The 18,613-nt window shown below is 41.2% G+C and overlaps 1 protein-coding gene and 1 non-coding gene across 2 annotated transcripts; one reads left to right on the top strand and one right to left on the bottom strand.

The window, feature by feature from the left end:
- Nucleotides 1-683: 683 nt before the first annotated feature.
- On the top strand, nucleotides 684-16,222 carry LOC129344908 (schlafen family member 9-like). Its single transcript, XM_055001823.1, has 5 exons — nucleotides 684-835; nucleotides 4,901-6,102; nucleotides 8,307-8,435; nucleotides 10,262-10,979; nucleotides 12,267-16,222. The coding sequence occupies exons 1-5, from the start codon at nucleotides 816-818 to the stop codon at nucleotides 13,072-13,074; spliced, it is 2,877 nt and encodes a 958-aa protein (XP_054857798.1). The 5' UTR covers nucleotides 684-815; the 3' UTR covers nucleotides 13,075-16,222.
- Nucleotides 16,223-17,845: 1,623 nt separating this feature from the next.
- Nucleotides 17,846-17,941, bottom strand: LOC129345121 (Z30 small nucleolar RNA). Its single transcript, XR_008598447.1, has one exon. It is a non-coding gene; the product is annotated as a Z30 small nucleolar RNA (small nucleolar RNA).
- Between the last annotated feature and the right edge of the window lie 672 nt (nucleotides 17,942-18,613).

The following is an 18,613-nucleotide window of genomic DNA, read 5'->3' as shown; positions in this document are numbered from 1 at the left end:
AACAATTTCCAGAACATACAACAGAACATATTCCAAGGCTCCCCTGTGATCTTTGTGACTTGCAAGCAAGGAAAAGCCCATCACATTGAGGAGATGGGATGACAATCTGATCTGCAGACTGAAGATTACATTAGTTAACCAACCTCTCGTAAGCCCCAGGTATCAATATATATATTGATTAAACAAGTATATTAAACAAGAAACTTGGCTCTGCCAGCAGGCAAAGGAACAGACGAGTTTGGTATGCTTCCTTGGAATCACCATGCTGCTATCAGTGAAAAGGCTTTCCTCTGGATGTCTTCTAGTCAAATCTCTAAAAGGGGAATCCTGCAGTGGAAGAGAGATCCTTAGATTCGTAATAAACTACAAAGTGTGTTGGAGGGCAGGTTCATTTATTTTGCAGAGTCTAACCTGTTTGTCCAACTGTCGCCTTTGTGCTTGCGGGCAGCATCTGCTTGGTTACTTTTGGAAATAGGAAACTGAGTAGATGAACATTTCGTTTGATGCATTTTGTTTGAGGCTGTTTCTAAAACTCTTTTTTGCATTTCTGTTGCTCAGCACAGAGCCTCATTCCACTGATAACCGGAGCTCTGTTATCAAACTCAGCCAGCCCTTTGCCCTTTAACTGCTCTTCCTAGTCTAATCAGCTCCTGCTCTTAGCCTGGGTGGGATTTTGAAAAGCCAGCTGGGGATGAAAGTCACGCCTCGAGGTCACCAGTACGGCATAAGTTAGCAGTAGTGCTTATTATAGGAAAAAGAAGTTTCTCGAGAATTTGCAGCTTTGATTGTAGTCAAAGGAAGGAAAAATCGTGCCAATGAGGAAAGTGCCGAACAGGTAAAAGCTCAATCCTAAACAGTTGTACTGAGAAATAAGTCCATCTTTTTTAATGGGATTTATATTTATTTCCAGGTGTGTACATGGTTACTGTTAAGAGTTCTGAAGGCCAGGGGGAATTAGAAAAATAACTTTTACTTTTACTGAAAACTTTCCATTTCTTCCACTAGAAAAATTGGGAAATCTGAGAGAGCACCCCCTTCCCCCCCAAAAAACTCATATTCAAAATAAAAAAGGCTATTAATTGTTTCATTCTTTTGGAAAGAGTGACATGTGCTTAGATAGAGTACAGAAGTTTGCAGCTATCTGATATGTTTACTTATAGAAAACTGAAGTGTTTGGCATATTTGTAGAAAAATAAGACATATTTTTAAATTCCATAAATACACTGGTTTGCATATTATATGCTAACATATGTTAACATAAAATGTATCATGTATAATTTAGTTATATGCTAAATTATACATGATAAATTTTATGCTGTTAAAACAGAATAATATATTTATGTTTGATAGGAAAGTATTACATATAGTTCAATTTCCTCCAAAATTTCTATTTCCTTCTCAAGAAAAGAAGAAGAGAACCAAATTTCCAGACATTTTACATCTTTAATTGCTGTTATTATTAAGTTATTAATTATCATCTTAATCCTCAGCATTTATGTGGTGTGTATGACTAGGTTGTATAGTATAATTGCTTAGAGATTTTCTTCAACAGCTGAATAACCCTTGTGAGATACACTTAAAACCTTTTCAGAAGACCAAACAGGCAAACATTTGGGTGTGGTATGTAATGACGTTTCTTAAACAAACATTAAACACACATTACAAAAACATGCATATTTATTTTGTAAGCCTTGATTTCCTTGTGCATTTTCATTTTGTAAGGCTTGATTTCCAAGTTGCACATTCTTAATAGTTTACCAAATAAAAGAGTACTATAAAGTTTCTGAAAAAATGTACACCCTTTATAATCCAAATTGCTAACCAATCCAGCAGGAATAAAGAACTTTAACTTTTCTTAAGTGTGCATGAGCATATGGAAGACTTTAAAATTTGCCATATGTCACTCCCGGAGGGGTTCTGTTTGAGAAATACAACTACAGCAAATGCTGTGTGAAAGTTGTTAAGCTGTTCTTTGGATCCTGGCCTATAAAAACAGCTCCAGCATATATCTCTCTTTTACCAGAAGAGTGGGGAATTTACCCAGCTGCCGAACTCTCAAGTTACCAGATCTCATTGAGGAGAACCCCTCCAGCCATATTTTTTCATCCCAAACAGAATTAAAATCTCAGCCACTTGCCATGGCCAGAAGCTTCTATAGCTAGGACAGTTTAGTCCTCTGGGAACTGAACTATCTCTTGTGTTTGCTCTTTAAAACGTATTTTCCAATAAAGAAATTGGCGTAGGCTTACCCTGCCTCCCTACTTCAATTCACTATAGGTTGTATCCTATTAACGTTTCTGCTGATTCATAGGAAAGGAAGGGCTATCTCACCCAATTTCCCTCCTCACTTCAGCCCCGTCCTCCTGAGTAACAGGCATGATCCTTTTCTATATGACGCTGAGCAATAGCCCACCTATTGGGTTTTTCCTGCCTCTTGGTATGTTTCTTAAACATGCTTTGGTATGACCTTTCCAGAAGGATTGTACTCAAAGCAAGTTATCCATGTGTGTGGGAAGGTGTGGAGTTTCGGACCTGCCTGCACATATTGGTGCCATTGCTCCTCTCTATCCCTTCACAGCTGCCATTTCTTTCCTCATTGCTTCTACGCTTTTTGCCTTTTTTTATTGGTAGGCTGTGCTGTACTAGGATCAGAGATCTGCAATGGAAGCTCTTTGGTTAACCTTGAGTCAGTCACTCATCCTAACCTACCTCACAGAGAGATTTTCTATACATGCTGAAGAGATGTAAAGTTTGCAGCTTAAGATTGAATTGTGGTGGTTGTGGATTTTCTGGGCTGTATAGCTGTGGTCTTGGCATTGTAGTTCCTGACGTTTCACCAGCAGCTGTGACTGGCATCTTCAGAGGTGTAGCACCGAAAGACAGAGATCTCTCAGTGTCACAGTGTGGAAAAGATGTTGGCAGGTAATTTATATCTACTCAGGAAGGTGGGGTTGGGCTGAGTCATCCTGTAAGAGTTTCCCAGGGTGTGGAATGCTAATGGAAGGAGGCTTCACTGTATCCTGAGGAGGTTCTTTTGCATATCGATTGGTGCTTGATATGCTAATTTCTGCAGGGCTATAGTTGGGTATAGAGTATTTTGTTAGCCTAGTGTTTTTCAGGACTGGAAACCAGTTCTTTTGTTTTCCACACTGTGACACTGAGAGATCTCTGTCTTTTGGTGCTACACCTCTGAAGATGCCAGTCACAGCTGCTGGCGAAACGTCAGGAACTACAATGCCAAGATCACGGCTATATAGGCTGGAAAATCCATAACAACCATCGTTCTCGGGCCGTGAAAGCCTTCGACAATATATTAAGATTGAATTGTTGATGGTGGTTCTGATGAGGGACTCCTGATGAAGCACACAGAAACAAGTTGAAGATCAGCCGGCCCCTTGTTGAGTCCATGCCAGACATGGGCTTGGATATCTTCTTAGCTACCTGAAACATAAAGCAGGACTTTATGGATAGCCTTGTGTGCACTAGCAAAAATTATTAGCCTTGTGTGCACTAGCAAATATTATGCTGCATTCTCTTAGGACCTATACCCCATTGATGAGACTTTTGTACATCGAAGAAAGGGGTTTGTGCTGTTAAAAATATTTAATTTTGGAGCTGTTGCTACTATAGCTGTGTAAGAATTGTTTTTGTGAAAATTACTAATATATGTATTATTCACTGTATGGAATGTAAATTATTGTTCTGCATTTTGGATTAGATTGCTTAATATTTATATTGAGGTTCACTGAGCACAGAATATAAGAACAAATATTTACTTTATTGTTGTAATTATTTATTTGGACCCTCCAGTGTGGTTTCCACTGTTGGTTTGCTGCTGTAATGGAGGTTGGCTTGTTTACTGTGTGTTTGTCAGGCCTGGCTAGGGGATTCTCTCAGACTCTGCACTTCATCCAACATAGTGGTATGAATTAAAAGGGTCTTTATTCAGATAAAGCTCCCTAGAAGTGCACTGATACATAGAGATTGCCCAGAATGCTGAAGTACAGTCTTCCCTGAGAGGTTATACTCCAGTCCCCTCCCTCCAGTCCAAACAAGTCAGTTGAAGTCAGCGAAAGTCTTGCAAAAAAATGCCCAGTTGAAGTTTTCATGCCTGGCTCTCACACACTGCCAGTTGCACTGATAAGGTCTCTTAATAAAGCATAGCTGAGTACAGTGAAGGAAGCTACACTACAGGAAGAAAGCCCATCCCCCCAAAGTAGACATGCATTCACCATTATGGCAAGCAGGCTGGCTTGCCTGCCTGACACTGTTAAGGGTGTAAGAGAGGTACCGGTACTCAAGGGAGCAAACTTCCTGACTGAACCCTCTGTATTGTGCATATTATGAGCTGCAGAGAAGAGGCCTTGGGAGGAAGGGGACTATGTGTTGTGGCTAGGGAGAGAAACATTGTCATGGCTGGAGAATTTTGATGTGTTCGCTCATTTCAGGCTTAAGAGTTCAGGAGGACCCTCGTGCCCCTATCTGCTGGTATTCAGTGCAGGACCGATAGAAAGTGAGATACCTGATTCTGGACTGAGCTATTCCTGTATATATTCTTGATACTTGGGTACATACAGTAGCAACACCTGTAGTTTTTCCCCCAAGACTGCACATCTGTTGGGAGATGTTTGAAGTTAAAATAACCTGGGGGTGGAATCCAATGGAATGAACTTCTATCAGCAGAGTGAGACTTTTTCACCTCCTCCCATATCACAGCAGTGTAAAGGGCTCCCTCAAATGCTGTTGCTGGGGGACATGGAACTCCAGGAACAGCATGAGGGGTGAATCTGCCATGGAAGGGGGATTCAGCACCTACCCCCCACTTCTTTTAGAGGAAATCTACCCAACCTCCTGCTTAAATGCTAAACTTTGATATCCTTGTTTCTCTTTCCAACTGCAGAGGCAAAAGGAAGATGGTCACAGCAGAGGATCAGCTATCCCTTGATTTAGAAACCAATTACCCTGAGTATGTCATAAAAGTGGGGAAAATAACATTTGGGGAGAAAAGCAAAATCTCTGAGAAAGATCAAAAGGAGATTCGGGAGAAGATCAAGAAGGAAACGCCTGAGAAATCCAACAAAGAGGTTGATAGAATAATACGCCAAATTAAAAAGGAGCTAAAAGAGAAAATAGAACGTCAAGCAACTCATCTCAGCCGAGCGGCCTGTGCCTTGCTCAACTCAGGGGGAGGAGTTATAAGGGCTGAAATTGAGGCTGAAGACTTTTCTTTTGAAAATGATGGAATTGGACAGGAAATACTTAAGTCCCTTAAGAGGTGTATTCATTACTCAGAGTACCTGGAATATTTTGACTTTAAACCAGAAGAGTCTTCCATGTTGATTTTTGTGAAATCCTGGAGCAGTGGGAACTCAACATACCCGCGCCTTTGCAGTCTGAATACGGGACTGTATGAACGAGACAGTTCCTCGGCCATGATAAGGGATCCTATGAATGCTTTGAGTTTTCTTAGAAGAAAGAAAGCTGGTGTCCTTGAATATTCTTGCACTGATGGAGAGCCGTCACCCAAAAAAGCTTTTCTTCAAAACTCTGTCCTGCCTTCAAGAGAAGTTAGCATGCAAGAGGAGGCGCTTCCTGAGGCTGCCGCTCAGTTTTTTAAACGAGACCAACTGACGTATGGAGAGATCCTAAATCAACTTGCTGAGTCACCAGAAATTGAATTCAAAGCATTCCCAAAGGACAAGGGGATTCTGGAATTTGTTGAAAGCAAATTGCCAGTCTATGTCTCTGCTTTTGCCAGTGCAAAAGGAGGACTCATAATATTTGGTGTGGATGATTCCAAAAAAGTCTGTGGACATACACAAGAGGTAGAGCCGTGCCAAATGGAAGATGAAGTTCAAAGGACCATTCATGAAAGACCCCACTTCCACTTCTGCACTTCTAGGCAAAATGTCACACATGAATCCAAAATCATGCCTGTTTATGATACCAATCAAGAAAGCCATGGTTTCGTTCTTGCTCTGAGAATTAAGCCATTCTGTTGTGCTGTTTTTTCATATCCCCCAGATTCGTGGACTGTAAAAAATGCTGTGGAGAGAATTGAAGCCAGTGAATGGTGTAAACTGATGACTGAAGAAGACCGAGGTACTCTTTGGGATGAGTCTGTTGGAGTGAAATTTGTTTGTTAGGTATTTTCAATCAGTCTTCCAGGCTCCACAGGAGAGGGGTGCCTTCTCAAAAGAGAAAAAAATTGTGCTTGATATTAAGCAGCAAACTCTTTGAGAGAGGTTTAATATAGTAGAAACAAAGGGTTATGGAACATCTGTGGGAAACCCTTAATTTGGGGCTAATGCGTTTTGCTTTAGAGCTGTTAGATGTATGGGCACTTAATAACCAGGACTGCAGGGGCACTTTTAGGACTTATATTTGCTTCCAGCATAAGTTTTTGTAAACTAGAATCCACTTCATCAGATGATATAAGTGGATCCTTACTAAGCAGATATGTGCATAATGAGGATCCATTAATTTCATTTGATGCAATGGGTTCTAGTCCAGGAAAGTTTATGCTGGAAAATGTTATCTTTAAGGTGCCAGTAAACTTCCGTTTGTATTATCTGGAAGAGGCTATCCCTCTGGAAATTTAATAACCATTCATAGACTACTCAACATCTGGGTGTTCAAAGTGTTTTACATACTTTATCTCAGTAATTCCTGCAACAACCCTGTAAGGTAAGCCCCATTAATATACCATATCACACAGAGAACTGACTTGAACCAGGTCCAGAGTGGGGACATACCTGAAGCGGAAGAAGAATGACACAGACTGGACTGGGAGGAAAATTGAACCACAGCTTTATTGATTATGGGTTCCTCAGGTCTTGGGGCAGCATAGGCTGGGGACAGGGGCTGCTGCTGAGAGTCCAACTGCCCACAACGAGCTGCCACCACCCGACCTCACCTGTTGGAGTAACCAAGGAGACAGTGGGTGCAGCTGACAGCCCAACTGCTAATGGCAAACCCCCCCCAACCCACCTGATGGGAGTAACCAAAGAAAGAGAGCTTGTCTTAGAGCTGGTAATGGTGGAATCACTAGTCCTGCCCACCACCAGCTTCTTGGCATGTGTGGGCAACATGCTAGCCATGAAAGTGGCTGTCATGCCTCTCACACACTGAGTCCCTTAAGGGGATCCCCCCTTTTATGATAATGCAGGGAGCTCACCCCTCCAGGCCTTGTACTGTGTCCTCAGCCAATGCCTAAACATCAGCAGCCAGTTGTGATAGTTATGCTCATTCAATAGTATGTTCAAACATATGCAGAACAAACACTTTTGCTTTAAGGAAAGCAATCCCCCACAAGGCTCATTGGCCAGTTGGAAGTTGGAACCAAGGTTAAAATTCCTTCCTGGCCCTGTTAACCAGCAGCCCCTGCAGCCGTAGCAAAGATGAATACCAAGATAAAAATTAAAATATGAAAGTATGGAGAGAGGGGTTTGCTGGCAGACTACTCTGAATGCCAGCCTGCCTAAAGATCCCATTTAAATATGCAGTGTCTGCAGATGGTCCAGTTCAGAAGAGCAAAGATGTCATGGCAGAGCGTAGAGAGAAAGGCAGTCCGGTAGATAATGAGGGGCCAAGACCATGAAGACTTTGTGTATGATAGCCAAAACCTTGAATTGAACTTGGTAACTGATGGGTAGCCAATGAAGTGACTACAGAAGGGGAATAATATGCATGCCCCATATAGCTACTGATAATAATCGAGCAGCAGCATTCTGTACCAACTGGAGTTTCTGAGTTGGCTTCAAGTTGAGACTTAAGCGGACTGCATTGCAGTAGCCAAGTCCTGATGTTATCATACCATGGGATTGGGTGCCGGATCAGGTGGGTCAAGGTAGAGTCCAGGCTAGACTTTGTTTGTAGAAGGCATTTCCAGCTGCATTCTTGCTTTTCTAGCAGCAGTGTGGGAGCCGGTATAACCCCAAGACTCTTAACCATGTCTGCAAGAGTTAGCTGAACCCCACTGAAATATTCTGCTGTGGCTTACTCCTTGCCCAAGTATTTGGAATGTTTGTAAATATCCTATGACATCCTACTAGCTTAACCAATTATTGCTGGTGATACTAGGCAATATAGCTCTCTGCTTATTCTGAGGACCTAGTAAGGGTGTGAAAATTTAATAAGTTTTTCAGGTGGAATTGATCTCCTTACTGTGACACATCATTTTATTTGACTTTATTTCCTCCAAGGGGTGTCTTCTAAAATGAAGTTTCCCCATATTCTTTTTAGCTTCGTAAAGCCCTTGCTTTATAGGGGTTCTGAGGCTGAGCTCTTTTTCTAAAACTTTTTAGACATGTCGGAGCTTACAGAAAACTTCAAGAGGGAACCGAGCATATCGCATAAACCACTCCTCTGCAAACCTGTGTATTCCATCAAAGGTATCAATTCTCTGAAACATCTTCAACAGTCTCTCTTTCCAGGTAAGGTGCTCCTCTGACTTTATTATCTGATTCTGCATTGCATCGTTGGTAGTTTTATGTAAAGAGGAAAAGCAGATATCAAGATGTAAGAATGTTGTTACAGGAGCCTCAATAGCTGCCCCACCTGACTTTCAGTAGCTAGGACTATAGTCAAATTTTACAAGTGATCTCCAAGGTGATAGAATGAAAAGTTCTTAAATTACAAAAGCTTTTCATTACGATTTTTATTACAGAAATCTCATCACAAAATATAGAGTAAAAAAAAACCAAATAAAAATATGAATGCCAAAGCAACAAATAACTTCATCCAGTTATAACTAACCAAAACATCCTTATCCTGAACTTTGTCATTCCAATACATTATGAACATTCACCATTTCTCTACAAATCTATCCAAAAAGGTTATTAACCAGACCTTTAGATATGGGATATAGCCTTTCCTTACCCCCTAATACCACAGTTCAGCTGATGATAGATTTGACTTTTTTTCTGCTTAGCTGCTATACAGAGTTCAGCTGTTGCTATCAGATTAATAGCGCAAACCTAAGGACAGTTTCCTGAGAGTAAGCCCCATTTATTAAACAAGTAGGATGCTAAGGAAACCTGGTTAGGATTGCTCTCTTCAAATCACTTCAAAATCTGCCACGTTTCCTTTCAGATAGCATAATATTTTGTTAGGATTCAAAGGCAATAAGTAACCTGTCACATTGTAAATCCTATGGTAGGACTCTTCCTGGTCTCATTCACCAGTTTTGCACTGAACATTTGATCCCTAGGCACGCAGGGCCATGGTATGTGGGGAGAAGGTGGTTAAGCCTCTCACCTCATGCCATGGGTCTACCCTTAAAGACAGTTTTGCCCATTCTCATGGTGGCTCCTGCAGAATGAGTGACACTGCCATGGCACAATATAAGGAAGAAGGCAGTCCTGTAGATATGAGGGGCTACACAAAGGGCTTTGTATGAGATAGCCAAACCTTGAATTGAGCCTGGTAACGGATGGGAATTTTATGGAGTACCTGCACAATGGGAGTAATACTCTGTCTAGCTCCTAATAATAATCAGGCTGTGGCCTTCTGCACCAACTGGAGTCTTCAAGGACAGCTGAGGGCACCAAAGATGATAAAGGGGTTGAACCACCTTTCCTGTAAGGAAAAGCTGAAGTCTGGGAATTTTCAGTTTAGTCACTGTCAGTAGATATATTGATGGCCATGAGAGTCAATGACTTTATAAGGGGGTTAGACAGATTCATGGGGAAGTTGTCCATCTATGGCTACTGGCCATGGTGTCTAATGGCAGTGCTAATAGGCAACTTCAGGATAAGGCCTATGCCTTTATGCCCTCTTTGTTGGCTTTCCAGTGCAACTGGTTGTTGGCCACTGTGTGAGGCAGGATGCTGAACTAGGTGGACTGCTAGTCTGATCCAGCAGAGCTACTGTTACGTTAATACTTCTTCCTGTTTTTCTGTTCCCTCGTTAAATTTGCAACTTGTTCGCTCTTGTGCTTTCTCCTAATACTTAATGCATTCTGTCCTTTTCAAAGCATACGGTACCCGCCTCTATAAATCCAACAGCAAACGTTACTTTAACTTAACACTTGAATAACTGCACGTCTAGTCCTCTGGTGGTGGAGGGCCTTTTCTACCCATGTCTGCCCTTCCTCATGTCTACAGTCCCTGAACAGCTAGCATCTTCTGACCTTACACGTTTTCTGTCTTTTTCATTCATTATCTTCAATTCTACTCAATAGATTTAGAACAAATTTTAGGTAAATGGCTTCATATAATTTTAATTTCTCTCCCCCACAACCCCTGCTTTGCATTTGTAGCAAATTCAGATGAAATAATTTATAAACCAGAAAAACTTTGCACGGAGCTCTTCTCCAGGTATCCCAAACTGGAAAACATCATGAAAAAGAAAATGGAGAAACTGCGGAATTCTAAGGGAATCCTGATCTTTTCAAGAAGCTGGGCTGTCGATATTGGGCTTCTGGAAGCTCCAGATGTTGCCTGTGACATCCTCTTAATAGCCACAAATGCATTTCCAAGGCTGTATACGATTTCTGTCTCTTCAGCAATCGCTGTATCTGCATATTCAAAAGAAGTTGCCCGAATATTAAAGCAGAAACTTGTGAATGAAGGGGGATACACTGGGAAAGTGTGTGTGATTCCACATGTCATCGAGCTTGGAGCCAATGCAGAGGTAGAGAGAGATTCAGGTTTGGTCAGGTACCCTTCTACATATAAGGTCTCGAAGAATAATTTACAGGAATTGATACGTTCCCTTGTGATTGTCTTGTTGAAGTTTAAGTCTCCCTTAAGTGACCAGCTTGGCTATGAATTTTTCAACCTTCTGACTATTGAACAATATGAGATCCTCAAGACGAATCTTCACAAGAGCAAGAAACTGTTCATCTATGGCTTTCCGGGATCAGGGAAAACCATTCTGGCCACGGAGATCATAAAGAGAATAAAGAATGTTTTCCACTGCAACTCTGAAGAAGTTCTTTACATTTGTGAAAACAAACCTCTGTGCAACAGTGTGAGGTCAGTTTTGCAATACGATATACTAAAGCGTCTATATCCTAATATTATTATATTTTCACATACCCAACAGGAATGGAAATATATAGGAAGGAGGCTCAGACAAAGAAGAGTATCTGTATTGATGGCAGGAACTCCTTCTTCCCAAGGAAAATTAGTCCATAGTTTAGCAGGGGGAGGTTAAATCAATTTCTGCAACCTCCTCAGAATCTAAGTGCGCAATACAGGATTTCTATAGGCTGGAGAATACGTGAACATCATTTTGGATGGTATCTTTCAAAACACACAACTTTCTTGTCCCTGCCCCCCAGCTCTTGAACCAACAGGCACAGGAGAATGCCCACTGTTCAGCAAGTGCTTGGTCTCGCCTGCCATTTTATCTCTCCCGTCTCCCTCATCACTTTCTCTGTATTTTGCACACTCTTCTGCTCTGGGCTTTATTGCCACAAATGATGCTGGTGAAGGGGAAAAATGCTGGGCATAATGTAACTTTTGAGGAGAAAGATAACTCAGCACCAGGCATACATGATGGGATTTTTATAGGTACTCTTGCCGTGTAGAGGGTGCCAAAAGAGGAGAATTGTCTGGGCAAGCGTCCTGGGCAGAAATTCCCAATTCTGCACTCCAATAGTGTTCCTGCCATCTGTTTTCCTAGACAATCCATTGGGAAACAGATGGTCTTTAATGAGGTCTCTGAACCCCATCCCTTCTGGCCCCAGATTCCACCTCTGGTAGCTGATGTGCTTGCCATGGCTGGCTCCACATCTTTCTCAGTCTGTCCCTGAAGGGCCTTCCAAAGAGCTAGGACCCCCTATCCCATCCGGCATAGGTAGTGGCTTCTCAGTTATGGCAGTCCTTTGGGGCTCTGGGCATGTTTCTCGCTCTAGTTCAGGAGGTGATTTTTCTGCGGGGACACACCATTGAATCAAATACCCTGTGCTTCTCAGCATCCCAATATTTGGCTGACTCATTTTGAATGGACTTCAGAGGATTGTTTTGTCTTCTTTTTACATATCTGAGGGATTGGTACCACTCCTCTTAAACATGATTGGCTGACCCTCATAGCATAAACTTACTTTATCATGGGATGCTAATTTATATTCAGCAAAGTTGTACAATATGCTGGCTGCTACCATTTCTTAGCAGCTTGATCAGAATGAGATGCTGAATTGCCTAAGTAATATCTAATTTGAAACATCTATTGCATTATAGGGTGCTTTTTCAATTATGTCATCTGTGATAAAATGTGCACTGGAAACTAAAGCAATGCCTGATACTTTTATTTTGCAGTATGCAAAGGATTTGTCAGGCTGTGACACGAGCTGCCTTTTTAGAACCGTTCTTCCCTTTTTCATCCTGCAATCTTGATCCAGTGAAGCACATAATAATTGATGAGGCCCAGAATTTCCGGTCAAGTAAAGGAGACTGGTATGCAAAAGCACGGGATATTACCAAAGGCAATGGTGTTTTATGGATCTTCTTGGATTATCTACAAACAACTCACACTTTTGATTGTGGCCTCCCAGATCAATGTAATCAGGAACCGCAGGAGTGGCTAACAATAGGGGTCCGGAATGCCACCCAGATATATGAGGACATGTTGCAACTGATTAAAAAAATTTTATCTGAACCCACAAGACTTAATATTCCATATAACCAGTTGAAAAACCTTCTAGAAAAAGTTCAGTGTGGTCACAATCTAGAAGGTATTTTAAGTAAACCTCAAATAAGAGACCAAGAAGGAATAGTAACTTATATAGTCAGCAAATGTGTCTCCTATCTCAAAAAGGGTTATTCTGGTGGAAACATTGCTATTCTGTGCAATACTACCAACGAAAGAGATGTATACAAACCCTTACTAGAAGAAAAGATGTCAAGACAGATGAGAAAATTGAGGTTGAATGTAGCTTTCACAACACTTGATAAAGCAAAGGGAAATGACATTGTTATCAATAGCATTCGCCGTTTTTCAGGCCTTGAAAGATATATCGTGTTTGGCATTTTTCCACGATCAGTCAACTGGAGGTTTGCTGACAATCTGCTACTCTGTTTGGTGTCCCGAGCTAATTTGCACTGTCACCTGTTGTATGATGACTAAAAATCTGTGTGTTCTCAGGAGCCTCCAACCAACTTCTTCAAGATCTGGCACATTTAGAAAATGACCAACCAAATACACTCAGGTCCTTATTATTGGGATGATTTCATCTCTCAAATCCAGAATACAGCATCTTTCAGAGGGGAAACAGGTAGTAGTCCTGTACACACACAACAGTGAATGCTCGATTGGGGCTGTCGCTTGGGGGGGCAGAGGATCTACTTTGCATGCAAAAGATCCCCAGTTCAATCCACAGCATCTCTAGCTAAAAGGATCGGGCAAGAGGTGATGTGAAAGAGCTCTGACTGAGACCTTGGAGAACCACTGCCAGTTCAAGTAGACATTCTCCTTGATGGATTGAGGGTCTGATTCAGTATAAAGCATCCTCATGCATCTTGTCCATTAAGTCTAAATATGCATTAATGACCATGTAATTCAAGCATTCACTGTAATGTGTACAGCACTGTAATGATTTCAAATAAATGTGTGCGTCTTTAAATGCTTGGTGAGATAGGTGAAGAGTAGGGGTGAAAGAGATGAGTGAGTGATATGATTGGTTGAGGGCTGAGAGTGGGTGGAGTGAATGTAGTTTAGACTGAGAGAGGGAGAACAAAGTTTCAGTCAGAGGAAAGCAGGCTAGCTGTGTGCTGCCTGAGCATGTTGAAATATTTATGAGAGAAATATAACCTGTATGGAACCTGAACTGAGCATGTTTGTGAAAGAACACTCAGTCAGGGAAAGAGAGGCCAGCTGTGTGCTGCCTGAGCAGGTTTCATATTTCTGTGAATAGAAGTTAGAGAAAGAGAGGCTAGCTGTGTGCTGCCTGAGGAGTTTTAAGCATTTCTGTGAAAGAAATATTGAGTTAGAGAAAGAGGCTGTGTGTGAAGCCTTGGAAGAGATCTGTGTAAATGAGAGTAAATGAAGTAACTTTAAGAACCGAGAACTACGTTTATGAAACCGATACGCTTCCTGACTAAATAAAAGTTTATTTTGTTTTTGTTATATCCCAGAGTAGCTGTCATGGCTATATCCCATTCTTATCCTCAGGGCCACACAGAACCACGAAGGAGCCTGATGCTTAAGCACATTACCAAAGGGAAAATTTAAATAAAATATCTTGGAATAATATATTCCTGGTGGCAGCAAACTACCCAGAGGGTATAAGAGAAAGATTAAAGGCAAAATCTACCCCAAAGAAAATAAAGGTCATAACAAGCACTAACATCTTTTTTCAGTTTCACTTTCTCCACTGTTGCAATTATATATCTAGGGGCAGGAATCTGTATTTGATGCTTATACTGTTCTTGTTAATGTGGTCTGGTTGAAACCAGGTGATGATTGTCTAACAAAGGCCGAAAAATGTTGGCTAAATGCAAGTGCAGTTATTATGAACTGAAATGTACTCTGCTTACTGAAAGCAGACTGACTGGGTGTGGCATTGGCTAGCTCAGAGATGTTGTGAAAGGGCGATAACCTGAGGACTTCAGCCAGTTAGGGGAAGAAACCAGAAGCAGTACTTTTTCCTACAGCTGGTGGCTCCAAATAAATGTTAAGAAAGTTCAAACTAGCAAAATGCTATGCTGATGTAATCAGTAACCAAATGACCACGAGTACCTGGCTTTAAAAAAAAAAATAGAAAGTGATTTTTTTCATTACTTTAAACGTTATACAATTTGGAAAGTAATTCTTTTTACAGAGGGGGATTAGATGTGAATCCAATTTTAAACTGCCTTTAATCTAAAATATGTAATGTTTTAAATATGTGTTTCTTTTTGTATGTTTGGTCTAAGGACTGTAATAATAAACAATCAATCAGAAGTGGATTATATAACCATTTCCTGATTTGAAAAATATTGCCACTTTCTGATTTATGTAGATCTGACCGTCTGCTGGATGTGATCCCATTATTTTATTCTTCCTTGCTCACATATAATTGATGAATCTTCTATAAACAGCATCTACCACAGTATAGAAATTCCAGACATTTTTCTTGGGGGGAACTCCTTGTTATTTATCACTGGGGTCAAAGGATAGAAAGCCCTTAATAATTTAACTTACAAGTAATCCCGTATCTGCCCTAGTGTTACTAAAATTTTATTACTATCAGTTTTTCTGTCCTGTTTAGAATACCACATTCAGAGATACAGCTGTTGTAACACTGCGTTTTGCTTAGCATGCTGAGAGGCTTTTTCTGGCTCCCTCCTTAGAAAGGTTTTTGGCAAAGATCATTAACAAGATATGATTTTTGTCTGGGGCAGCATTCCCACTCTGGTATTGACTCAGTGTGTCTGTTTCTAAAATTCTACAAATAATTTTAAAAATACAGAAATATTCTGAAGATGATAAAATCAAAATGGAGACCAGCTACCATTCCACAGCTAGCATGTTTTCAGCATTTAGATGTATTTTGCTATTATGGTTGTACGTTTTGTATTTGACTTCTTGCACATGTAAATGTGCTTGTTGGTCTGTCTGATTATAATGATGCCAATTTTTTCCACCTTCTTGTACTTTTGTTGTTCTTTGTGTGTTTTAATTGAGACAGTATCTAAAAACAAAAACTGAGTGCATAATAAAATGCTTTATTCAGACTAAGGGACCACATGTAACTGTGCTTGTTGGTTTGTCTGATTCTAATGATTCTAATTATTGGACTCTGTTGCCTGGATTATCATTTTCATATGTGGGGTTAGGTGGCATTTCAAATTGTATTATACAGTATACCTTACTGTTTCACCCTCTTGTACTTTTGTTGTGTGTTTTAATTGAGACTGTATTTAAAAACAAAAACTGAGTGCATAATAAAATGCTTTATTCAGACTAGGGGACCACATCCAAACCATTTCTACGATTTCTGCTTTGTATATTTCAAAAATACTTTAAAGCCTGCAAGTAACACTTACCTGGAGAATCTTTTCAAGTATGTGTCCTATTTCTTACACCTCACATACATCACAAAAATGTTCCACAATGTTTTTGATAGAGTGGGGACTGCAAGTCTAAAGCAGTGGTTTGCAAATGTTCCACCCCGAAGAGAACCTTTTCCTGTGTTGGTTTCTGTAAACCACTCAATGCTCTCTGGCAACTTCAGTCAGTAGGGGAAGACTAAATGATTTTAAAAAATCTATAAGTCTATCCACTCCCATTTTAAACCCATCTTAAGCACATTGCCACTGCCATCACCAAACGTCACAGCAGAGTCCCACAAGTCAGCTACCAGCTGAGAGAAGCAATACTGGTTTGGGTGGACTGCCAATCAGGATTATTCAGTCAGCGAGCATTTTAGGGTCTGAGCTCCAATGCAGATCTTGGATCTTCCCACAACCACACAACAGTTCACCATCTTGGCAAGTTTAAGGAAAGCCATTGCACCTAACCTCACCTAGCACCTTACCTGTTTGTCAGCTAGCATCTAAAAATCCAGAGCTGAGAGAGCCATCTGGACTTAAACACAGCAGTCTGGAATGGAAATGATACAAATTCAAGAAGAGGAGCCTTTCTTGCAGTTAAGGCAACTGAGTCTTGCAGCATCTTAAAAGATGAAGAGTTTTTTATTATTAAACTTTCAAACATTGATGCTTCTGTAAGTTTAGTCTAAGGTGCCACAAGACCCTTTGTTTCTATCTACAGTACAGTATTTTAATCTTCCAGCATCAAAATGTGTTTTCATGTCATATCCACAAGACTTTTCCTCTTGGTCTCTTGGACAGGTGATCATTCATTTGATGTCTTCCCCTGATGTTCCTACACTTCCTCAAAACCCAGATTTTTAGTCTTCCTAATCACTTATAAGCATTTTCCAGGATTCACAACAGGTCACATTCCAAGGCTCCCCTATGATCCTTGTGGCTTGTGAGCAATGAAGAAGCACAGCTGGGAAGCACAGAAAAATCCACCACATTGAGAAGGAAACTGGATGATGACCTGGGAAAACAGATTAAAGATTCCATTACTTAACTGGCCTCTCATATCAAATGTAAGATCCTATCCTCAAAATAAAATATTGATTTGTGTTCTGTCATGTGAACAAATGTATGAACATGAAGCTCTCTGGCCCTGAAAGAGAAGGAGACAGGGCTAGAACAGTTGCGACAGAGAATAACAGATAACAGCAGGCCAATAAATTACATTCTAGGAAAAGACAGTGAGGTGGAATGAAAAGATTGTGCTGTACAATAAGCAATTCAGGCTCACAAAGAAAAGCTGTACAAAAGAAATGGCTCTTAGGGTGGCTTATACTAAAACTGGCATACAAGTCAGCCATGAAAATAAACCACAGTGATATTAAACAAGAAATTGACTCTGCCCAAAGGCAAAGGAGCAGATGAGTTTGGTGTGCTTCCTTGCAAAAGGAACTCACAATCACCACGCTGCTATCAATGAAAAGGCTCTGCTCTGGGTGGCTTTCAGTCAAATCTCTGAAAAAGGAATCCCACAGTGGAAGAAGGACCCTTAGATTCTTAATAAGATACAGAGTGTTTTTGCGGGGGGGGGGGGGGGGGGCGGGCGGTGCGTTCCACTGCATCTAGCAATTTTTCAAAATGTTCTGCCCCTTCTGGTTGCCTTTTCCAAGCCTCCAGCACTATGACCACATCAGTCTTTGCAGCCAGAAAGGAGAAGATCTGCGGCACCTTAAAGGCTACCCAGGCTTGCATCACAGTATCTGTGTCAGTCCCCAAGGAGTTGCAGGATTCTCAGCTGCTTCTGCCGTTCTGCCGCTCATTCAAAACCAAAACCAGGCAAAGCAGTTCCCCTGCAGGAAGACAGCCAGGACTGGCTCAGAGAGAAGATCACGTGATCACCTCCTGGTCAGAGCCAAAGCAGAGGCCTTGGCAATACCAGGTCAGACTATACTTCACTCATCATTGCCTCTGGCGTATCTTACAAGTAACACCCCCTTCCAGCTAGTTAGTAACCTAATTCTACAGGCTGTTTCCAGAAATGGGATTGTTTCTCAGCAGGCCTCTAAGCAGGGCACCGATAAATACTAGGTGGTGGGGATGAGGGTGGAAACTGATGCAGCAGTGGGGCTAAAAGAATAACCGGGTTGTCACCAATTTGTCACTTGTTTCAGCCAAACACCCATCAAGTGGTCTTTGGCAAGCTATTCACAGCACGTCCCTTCGCACTGGCTGTATGAGATGGAAATCCTGGCCTACCTTACAGTACTGTTTTCAGGACTACGGTGATACTATACCCGATATATGTTCCTGGACTTGACCTTGCTAATGAATAAGCAGGTCCGTGCTATTGCTAGGAGCACTTTCTTTCAATGACATTTAGCTTGTCAGCTGGCCCCTTATGCAGAGTGTGCCAACCTGGCGACACTGATCCATTCTGCCAGAGTGGATTACTGCAACTGGGTCTGCATGGGGCTGTCTTTGAAGATTTCTCAAAAGCTCCAACTAGTGTAGAATGCAGCAACAAGACTCCTCTGGGTTCAGCTGCTCTGAATACATAACTCCAGTACTGTGTCAATTACACTGGCTACCTATAGGCATCCAAGTCCAATTCAAAGAAATGGTTATTACCTTTAAAGCAT

Source organism: Eublepharis macularius, chromosome 17 (assembly GCF_028583425.1).
Source record: "Eublepharis macularius isolate TG4126 chromosome 17, MPM_Emac_v1.0, whole genome shotgun sequence".
NCBI lineage: Eukaryota > Metazoa > Chordata > Lepidosauria > Squamata > Eublepharidae > Eublepharis > Eublepharis macularius.
The sequence above is the reverse complement of the archived record's forward strand: the minus strand, read 5'-3'. Positions and strand labels throughout refer to the sequence as shown.

Coding starts and splice junctions, on each gene's coding strand:
- LOC129344908 (XM_055001823.1), top strand. CDS start 816: ATGAGGAAAGTGCCGAACAG. Junction 6,103..8,306: donor GATGACTGAAGAAGACCGAG/GTACTCTTTGGG, acceptor AAAACTTTTTAG/ACATGTCGGAGCTTACAGAA. Junction 10,980..12,266: donor CCTCTGTGCAACAGTGTGAG/GTCAGTTTTGCA, acceptor TTTATTTTGCAG/TATGCAAAGGATTTGTCAGG.